The sequence below is a fragment of the Gymnoscopelus braueri genome (assembly GCF_963280865.1).
Source record: "Gymnoscopelus braueri genome assembly, chromosome: 21".
Classification (NCBI taxonomy): Eukaryota; Metazoa; Chordata; class Actinopteri; order Myctophiformes; family Myctophidae; genus Gymnoscopelus; species Gymnoscopelus braueri.
In genome coordinates this window covers 1,486,641-1,496,640 of record NC_137623.1, presented here as the reverse complement: position 1 = coordinate 1,496,640, position 10,000 = coordinate 1,486,641, and the positions used below count along the sequence as shown (strand labels likewise).

At 40.5% G+C, this 10,000-nt stretch overlaps 1 protein-coding gene across 1 annotated transcript in view; it reads left to right on the top strand.

The window, feature by feature from the left end:
• map3k15 (mitogen-activated protein kinase kinase kinase 15) overlaps positions 1-10,000 on the top strand; it is a gene marked incomplete at both ends in the record, with an annotated part of 56,220 nt that overhangs the window by 29,072 nt on the left and 17,148 nt on the right. The window contains 3 exons of the mRNA XM_080418308.1: positions 4,363-4,490; positions 4,940-5,070; positions 5,418-5,523. Coding sequence (XP_080274434.1) covers positions 4,363-4,490; positions 4,940-5,070; positions 5,418-5,523 — 365 coding nt within the window. The remainder of the gene's footprint in view (positions 1-4,362; positions 4,491-4,939; positions 5,071-5,417; positions 5,524-10,000) is intronic.

Below are 10,000 nucleotides of genomic sequence, written 5' to 3'. Positions count from 1 at the left end.
TCAAGATGGCGGCCATTTTTCAAGATGGCCAACACTTTAGTGGAGCAATTAAGTTATATAATGGTTTATTTGGTGATACAAGCATGAACATTGGCATGAGCAGTCTCTGTGGGTCACTTGACAATAGGCCACCCACAGCTACTTGAAATTTCAAGATGGCGGCCATTTTTCAAGATGGCCAACACTTTAGTGGAGCAATTAAGTTATATAATGGTTTATTTGGTGATACAAGCATTAAATTTGGCATGAGCAGTCTCTAAGGGTTGCTTGACAAGAAAACACTCCCAGCCACTTTACATTTCTATTTTCAAGATGGCCGCCCCCTGGATCCTCAAAAGATACATTTTCTCATAGAAATTTATGTTTTTTTTTCTTTAAGGACGATTATACGATTATTATTATTATGCTAAAGAACAACTTTTAACACATCACAATATAGTTGTGTTGATTTGTTGATCATAGATAGATTAGATAAGAGTGAATATCTGCACTACCAGGGCACACTGGTGATATATCACTGCTGTTAAACTCAGAGTGGGGTTCAATGTCAGCTAATTGAAAGTTGGTATCCCAAATGCTGTCTAATTTACCCCAAAACAGTTAGATAGCCGCACCTGAATTGACAGGTTGTGCCAGCACGGGAGAGCCGAGCCAAGGTTAATGGGGTTTTAGTTAACCGGATGGTGTACAGATCGCTCAGGATTTAAATGGCATTGGATGAACGATCGAACTAAGTGTAGGGTTAAGGCACAAACTTAGTTGTATCCCATACATCAAAGTGCTTGGTAAAAGGTGGTAAAAGGATAAACCCTCGGCCTCTGCCTATGCTGCAGACATGGCAGAAGCCATCATAACAGTTGTGAAAACTAACTGGGACAGATGTTTAATTTGTCAGCAGGTCACCAAGGAAAAACTCATTCAGCCGAGTTTATTCAACAGAGAGCACGATCGTACTGGTTATGATACCATTGCAAGAAATGTTCCATTATTTCATAAGATCAATGCTCTGCCTATCTTACTTAGTCCAACCCGACTAGATGAAGGTGATGGCATAGAAAGCACATCGACAAGAAACAGAGCAAAATATAATTCAAGCTGTAAACTTAGGTTCAACAACACAGAGCTGGAAAGGGCCCAAAAGAGAGCATCTACATCTGCTGAAGACACTGAAGATACCAAAGATATCCATGTCAAGAGGCCAAGAAGATCTAATGTATGACCGGTCCAGCGATGTCACAACTGTGAATGAGGCCAGGCTTGATCTCTTTGCCAGAAAGCAAAGACAATATGACTTGATCCCACCAACTCAAGCAGCACTCAAAGAGCATGCCAAACATGCTTCTTATGAGGCTGGATACGTGTGGGGACAGGCATTGAAGCGACATCCACAAATGCCGAGCCCATCTGACTGGGGATGGGTGGAACAGGACGAGAAGTGGAAAGTCTTCTGGACTCCACTTCCACCTATTGCGGAGAGTTGTTGGGAGTTGACCAAATGTGGGTGCTCCAAGGCATGTACTGGAAGGTGTAACTGCTTCAGATATGGACTCAGTTTCACATGCCTATGTAGTTGCCCATGCTAGAACCTATTTGCATGTTTATTTTGCCAGAGTTATTCCCTGTTGTCCTCTGTGTTTTCAAGTGGAGGCCTATGGCTCGGCTTCCCCTCGTCACATCGACGCATCATGTTTTACTTTTTATCTAGTCTATTACTGTGTAATTTTCAGTTGTTACTTTGTAACATTGCTTCCACTGCCTTCCACTGCCATATCTAACAGTGAAGCACATTTTCAGTTTAGTTCCTTAGTATCGTTTGTCATGGTTCCGAACTTCCGTGGCTATTGCCATTCAGTATTAGCCATTACTCATAATTTTGGAGCACTGTCCGTTCAGCACCACAACTGTGCTTATCAGCACCACAACTGTGCTAATTTATTCATCTTATTTTTTGTTTCCCCACCCCTTAGTATTTATTTGACACATGTAATGGCTGTTAGTTTAAAAAAAACAATATATATATATATATATATATATATATATATATATATATATATATATATATATATATATATCCTCCCTTGTGACTGTTACCTTGTCGTGGTAAGGGAGCTTGTTTAGGCCTACCTCAGTGAACCCTGAGAGCTATGCCGGTGGGAGGCAACTCCTGACAGGTCTTACCAAACTGGACAGGTCGTGGGCGAGGAGTCAGACAAAACACAGTCAACAACCTCTCTTGACAGAGCTTTTTGAGGAACCCAATACATTTCTATGAGAAAAGGTATCATTTAAAGATTGACATCTTGAAATTTCAAGTGGCTGTGGGCGGTTTCTTGTCAAATGACCTTTTGAGACGGCTCATGGCAATTTTCATGCTTGTATCACCAACTAAATGATTTCTTAAGCTTAACTAGTCCACTAAGGTGGTGGCCATCTTGAAAAATGGCCGCCATCTTGACATTTCAAGTAGCTGTGGGTGGCTTATTGTCAAGTGACCCACAGAGACTGCTCATGCCAATTTTCATGCTTGTATCACCAAATGAACCATTATATAACTTAAATGCTCCACTAAAGTGTTGGCCATCTTGAAAAATGGCCGCCATCTTGAAATTTCAAGTAGCTGTGGGTGGTCTATTGTCAAGTGACCCACAGAGACTGCTCATGCCAATTTTCATGCTTGTATCACCAAATAAACCATCATATCACTTAACTGCCCACTAAGGTATCGGCCATCTTGAAAAATGGCCGCCATCTTGAAATTTCAAGTAGCTGTGGGTGGCCTATTGTCAAGTGACCCACAGAGACTGCTCATGACAATTTTCATGCTTGTATCACCAAATAAACCATCATATCACTTAACTGCCCACTAAGGTATCGGCCATCTTGAAAAATGGCCGCCATCTTGGATTTTTGAGTGGCTCGATTAAAAAAGTCAAAGAGTTGACCTAAAGGAATGTTCATGCCAATTTTCACGCTTGTATCACAAAGTGAACGATTGTTCCTACTATCCGCTCTACTATGTGGCCTGTTTTAGAAAAACAAGCAGAAAGCCTAGAACACCTTTATAAATCTAGGGTGACCATACGTCCTCTTTTACCCGGACATGTCCTCTTTTGAGGTGCTGTCCGGACTGTCCGGGGGGAGTTTATAAAATCCTTCAAATGTCCGGTGTTTTGGGATTTTTTTTTTTTTTACACTGAAAGCGCTAAATATGGTCCTTCCGTAACCCTGGTTCCGCAACACGGCTGCTGACAGGCTGCTGGAGGCACACGTGACTCACGTGTGCCTCCAGCAGCCTGTCAGCAGACGTGACCAAACACACACACTCACACACACACTCACTCACTCACTCACTCACTCACACAGACACACACGGAACAGTGTCGCGCTCAGCGCTGCCTATCATTGCTCCCGAAAAAGTTACACAGACAGACAGAGTCGGAGAAAATGCCGAAACGCAAATGTAACTTCACGGATGAAATGCGCAAAAAGTACCCGTGTTTTCGTCTGGGTCGTGACAAATGCGAAGCAGAGTGTACTGTTTGCAAAGCAGGAACATATTAAATAACAGGCTACTTCTCTTTTTTCTTTTTGTTTAATTAACAGGTTTTGAGGCATTTTTTACATTTTTCCATGATTATAGACATGATAGAGATGTTATTTTGAAGAATGGGGTACCTAAACATTAAATAACAGGCTACTTCTCTTTTTTCTTTTTGTTTAATTAACAGGTTTTGAGGCATTTTTTACATTTTTACATGATTATAGTCTAGACATGAGAGAGATGTTATTTTGAAGAATGGGGTACCGAAACATTAAATAACAGGATACTTCTCTATTTTCTTTTGTTTAATTAACAGGTTTTGAGGCATTTTTTACATTTTTACATTATAGACATGAGAGAGGTTATTTTGAAGAATGGCTCCCCCAAAATAATTAAATAACATAACCCTAACCTAACCCTAACCCTAACCTTAAAACCGAAATAAAGTAAAAAAAAAAACAGTTACAAAATCCACCCATTTTAGCCCAAAAAAACGGCCAAAACCGCCCAGAACCGCCCCAAAAAACGGCCAGAACCGCCCAGAACCGCCCCAAAAAAATCGCGCGCGCACGGAACGCATGCACGCGCGCTGCGCGCGCGTGCATTCGTTAGGTGTCCTCTTTTTGGGAATTCAGAATATGGTCACCCTAATAAATCCTTTAGTATGAAAGGTGCCTCGATGTCTTTTGTTGTGATCATGTGATTTCTGGGTGTATACTCTTCTTCGGTGGTGCTTGGATCATGTGTGGCGCTTGGATCATGTGTGTGTGTGTGTGTGTGTGTGTGTGTGTGTGTGTGTGTGTGTGTGTGTGTGTGTGTAGGTACTCCCAGCCCCTACACGAGGAGATCGCCCTCCATAAGTACCTGAAACACAGGAACATCGTGCAGTACCTCGGCTCCGTCTCCGAGAACAGATACATCAAGATCTTCATGGAGCAGGTGCCGGGAGGTGTGTGTGTGTGTGTGTGTGTGTGTGTGTGTGTGTGTGTGTGTGTGTGTGTCTCTTTCACCGGAAGAAATGGCCGATCTACAAGCTCACAACGCGTCGTAGCACAACGTGTTGTGAGCTTGTAGATCGGCTTTTTTTTGGCCATATTTTCGTTTCTCTTTCCTGTTGCACAGGAAGCCTGTGTTGCCAAGTCTGCTTATTATAAGCCACTTTGTGCTTCTTTTTCCGTATAGTCTCTTGTAAATATTGGTGGTTGCGGGTTGCTTTTATTTTGGGCTTTCAAAAATATTCCATTATTTTTTTGCAGATCTACAAGCTCGAGCTTGTAGATCTGCTATTTTTAATTAGTCGATGCATAATATAGGTTTAAAGTGCTCATGTGGCCTATAGCCACTTCTTTAGGGCTTGTTTTCATAGACCTGGTTGCTTGTTTCTCTCGCTCCATGCAGGGAGCCTGTCTGCGTTGCTGCGCTCTAAGTGGGGTCCTCTGAAAGAAGCCACCATCATCTTCTACACCAGGCAGATCCTGGAGGGGCTCAGATACCTGCACGAGAACCAGATCGTCCACAGAGACATTAAGGTACAGGAGAACCAGATGGTCCATCATAGGTTGATTGCATGCCAATCATAGCATGTTGGGGGCACGACGCCATCGTACGAACAACTATAAATCTGTCTTAAAACGGTTACGTCTCGTCGCCAAACTTTGCTCTGAACTTGGGCTCGACACACAGCTGCTGGTTTCAATCTCTCTCTCTCTCTCTCTCTCTCTCTCTCTCTCTCTCTCTCTCTGTGTCTCTCTCTCCCTCTTCCCTCTCTCCCTCTCCCTCTCTCTCTCTCTCTCTCTCTGTCTCTCTCTCTCTCTCTCTCTCTCTCCTCTCTCTCTCTCTCTCTCTCTCTCTCTCTCTCTCTCTCTCTCTCTCTCAGGGAGACAATGTGTTGGTGAACACCTACAGTGGGGTGCTGAAGATCTCAGACTTTGGGACGTCTAAGCGTCTGGCGGGAGTCAACCCCTGTACAGAGACCTTCACAGGTAGATATCTCCTCTATAGAGACAACCTGTACAGAGACCTTCACAGCAGTGTTGTTTTCGTCAACGATGACGAAGACGATATGATTTCGTCAACGCCCCTTTTTTTCATGACGAATACGTAACGTTGACGTGCTGAACATAGCTCTTTGATGACTAAAATATGACGAGACGAATGTGTGTTTTCGTCGACGAGACGATGACGAGACGACATTTTTATTGGGTTTTATTCAAAATGCATGAAGAGATCAAAATATTATAGCGATATTATTTCAATATTTCAATTTTATTTTATTAGGCAAAATACTTGTCTAAAAGGTCCAAAAAAGGTCCTTGCGGTCTTGTTTCCATTGAGATCCTGTGAGTGCACAGTCTATGATTTGCAGTTCTATTCCTTCATTTATACTTCTGTAGTACGACGGTTTCGTTTGCCAAAAATAGCAGATCTACAAGCTAACAACGCGTCTCGACCGCACGTCCGGACCGCATTGATTGCTTGAAGATCGGTTGTGTTCATCACACACGCTCCCAAAGTCCCCGCCCCCTTTCTTCTTGGCAGCGAGGCGATAGTCACTCTTGTCTTGTCAGTCTGCACAGCAGCAGTAATAGACGGAGAGTCAGGCTCTTTGGATATTCCAAAACCGACACGGTGCAAACTAAAGTTAATTGCAAAGTTTGCAATGTTCGAACATCACTCGATATAACTTTTAACCAAGCGCGGGTGAAACAGCGAAGGTGTCCCGTCCCCGCATAAAGAGTGCACGCACGCACATGGACGGACTTCGCGTATCGATTAAAAACAACAATTCGTACCTCGCTCACAAAAGCTTATCAACACCATGAATTAACATAGGAATGACCGACCTGGCTGGATGCATATGCATATCAATGATCCATTGTGTGACCTGCTAGTCTACTGTTAGTAGGTAGGTAGGTGTAATACTAGGCTACTGTCAGAAGTGGTGGAAAAAGTACTTGAGTAAAAGTATCAGTACTGCAATGCAGAAATACTCACAAGCTCACAACGGGTCGCAAAGCCACGCGTTGTGAGCTTGTAGATCGGCTATTTTCAAATAGCTGAAGTATATAGGGATAAAGTGGTTAATGCGTGTTTTGTAATAATACAAATCTACAAAGTAACTAAATTGTAGTGGAGTAAAATAACAATATTTGCCTCTGAGATGTAGTGGAGTAGAAGTAAAAGTACTGAAAATTTAAGATAATCCAGTAAAGTGAAAATTCCTCAAATTTGTTCTTAAGTACTTGTACTTAGTTACATTCCACCACTGACTGTCAGATGTTCTGTCTGAAGCAGTCTGTTACACTACTAACTCACCATCAAGCAGCCTACACTGAATGTCACATGATGCAACAGCTGGATAAAAAGGAATATATATCTATCTATCAGCAGCATAAAAACTAATATTATCTATCTATCTATCTATTAGCAGCATACAAAACTAATATTATATCTACATCTATCTATCTATCAGCAGCATAAAAACTAATATTATATCTATCTATCTATCTATCTATCTATCAGCAGCATAAAAACTAATATTATATCTATATATCTATCTATCAGCAGCATAAAAACGAATATTATATCTATATCTATCTATCTATATATCTATCTATCAGCAGCATAAAAACTAATATTATATATATGTCTATCTATCTATCAGCAGCATAAAAACGAATATTATATCCATCTATCTATCTATCTGTATGTAGCCTGTCTGTCTGTGAACACATTAATTAATAAGATATGATGATTCATTATATAATATAATATAATGATTATACGTGCCCCATGATCATATCTTATAAAATGTTATAATCATATAATATAATTAATCATCATATATGTTATTAATAATCATACAATAATAATAATCCTAAAAACGAACATAAAAAAATTATGGTGATATATATCGTCTATCGTGATATTTCTTGAAAAATATCGTGATAGTATATTTTTCAATATCGAACACCCCTACTACGGACCCCTATTTTATGGCATTTCTATCTCTGGGACCCCAATTCATATTGTAAAATCAATGTTCATTTAACTCTGAGAGTGTACAAATGGAACCAAATGAACCCGTTAGGGTCCATTTGGTTCCATTTGTACACTCTCAGAGTTACAGACCCATAAGGGTCCATTTGGTTCCTAACTATCCATCATTTAGCTGGGGACCCCCTGGAACTCCCTCAAGGACCCCTGGGGGTCCCCGGACCCCACTTTGAGAACCAATGGCTTAAGCTAACTTGGATTGTTTAGCCTTGTATCAAGGCTATGGATTGTTATGAGTAAAACATGCAGGCTTTTTTGGCTGGACAGGGGCAAGTGAAAGCAAGTGAAAAAGGGGGTACGTCAGTGACGTAGGGGTTCAATGGTTGTTTGCATCATGCCTATGACTGTGACGTGACGAGTAAATCCTTGGAACTCAACAGTACAGTAACTTAATATACCTAGTTCTTACATACACTATGTACAGTACAGTAGCCTATATGTACATTCTAATTTTTCCATTGCTTAGAAAGAGGGTACCATGTGGTTATTAAGCTATTAAGACGTTTTTCTTTCAACTGCATGAGTTTAAGTGCCAGTTTAGTGCTACCATAATGTACACAACTGTCAAAAATACAACATTTTTAGTAGGAATACATTTGCCTCCTGTGTGAATTGTGCATATGAATAGGATGGGGCAGGTGTAAGCTACTGTATTTTAACATCAGTCATAATGGTGGTACTTGGAGAGACAAATATTTTCTGGCTGGTACTGTTAAAAAAAAAAAGGTTGATAATGAGAACCTGATCTAGGCTATTCTATTTTCCGAACATGCAGTATTTTGTGTGAATTGCAGTATGTGTTGTAACACACGTTGTATCCTATTGTGTTATCCCCTAAAGATGGGATATATATTTTATGATAATACTGTTAGCAGTCATATCTTAAATACAATATGTATATTGACCTAATTAAATTAGTTTAAATACATTATTTTATTTTATTTGTTTGACTAAAACCAATGACTAAAACTAGACTAAAACCATTTGAGTTTTCGTCAACTAAAACTAGACTAAAACTATCAAGGATAGAAATGACTAAAATGTGACTAAAACTAACAAGCATTTCGTCCAAAAGACTAAGACTAAGACTAAATCTAAAATGCCTGCCAAAAACAACACTGCTTCACAGGTAGATATCTCCTCTATAGAGACAACCACTGCACAGAGACCTTCACAGGTAGATATGTCCTCTGATAGAGACATCACTGGTGTTTTATTCTTCCCTTTTATTATCAGTGTAAGTTAAAGTGGATATCATATCATATCATATCATATCATATCATATCATATCATATCATATCATATCACATCCCAGAGACAGTTCCAAAGGTCATTCATACACGTTTGGTGACTATAGTCATTTTCAGGCCACGCGCCCATGTTGTATAAATACATACCATATTATGTATATTTATATATATAAATGCACTCTGCGGGCACGTTTCACAATTGTTTCAATATGTCTGCGCTCTTTTGCCAATATTATCTTTGTCTTTTTTTACACTTTTGCCTGCCGTTTGGTCCCCCCCCCCCCCTATGTGTACACTCTGAGAGTTACACATGAAATGTAAATGTTTGAGAACCACTGATCTAGGGATAAATACAAATGGCATTAATAATTATCAATGTGCAGCTACAAGTTAGTGAAATAATAATGTAAATAGAACAGTATAGAGTACAGTAGTGCAACGTCAACTGAAACAAATCCAAATTTGAAATATACAGTAAGTCATGTGTGATAATGAATGGCATAGACTGGCAAACTCACCGATACAAATACCAGTATTATCAGGCAGTATCTGCAGCTCTTCTGATACTGGTATCAACTCTGCTATATCTAATATCTAATAAGATTAGATATCATGTCTTATGCCAGGCATAAGACGCCCGGTCACTGTGTTCTACACACAGGAGTGTATAAACATCACATGTCAAGAGCTACACACACACACACACACACACACACACACACACACACACACACACACACACACACACACACACACACACACACACACACACACACACACACACACACACACACACACACACACACACACACACACACACACACACACACACACACACACACACACACACACACACACACACACACACACACACACACACACAGAGCATGTAGGAACGTGGGAGCACATTCATGACCATCTGCTGTGGGGCAGTAGTGGTCAATGAGTATGTAATCACATTAGCTAATCAAGCAAAGGCCCAGGGATGTTTATCTTTCATTAGCAGGCCTTCTGTGTGTGTGTGTGTGTGTGTGTGTGTGTGTGTGTGTGTGTGTGTGTGTGTGTGTGTGTGTGTGTGTGTGTGTGTGTGTGTGTGTGTGTGTGTGTGTGTGTGCAGAAAGCATGGGGAAGTGTTGATAAAATAGAATCAATA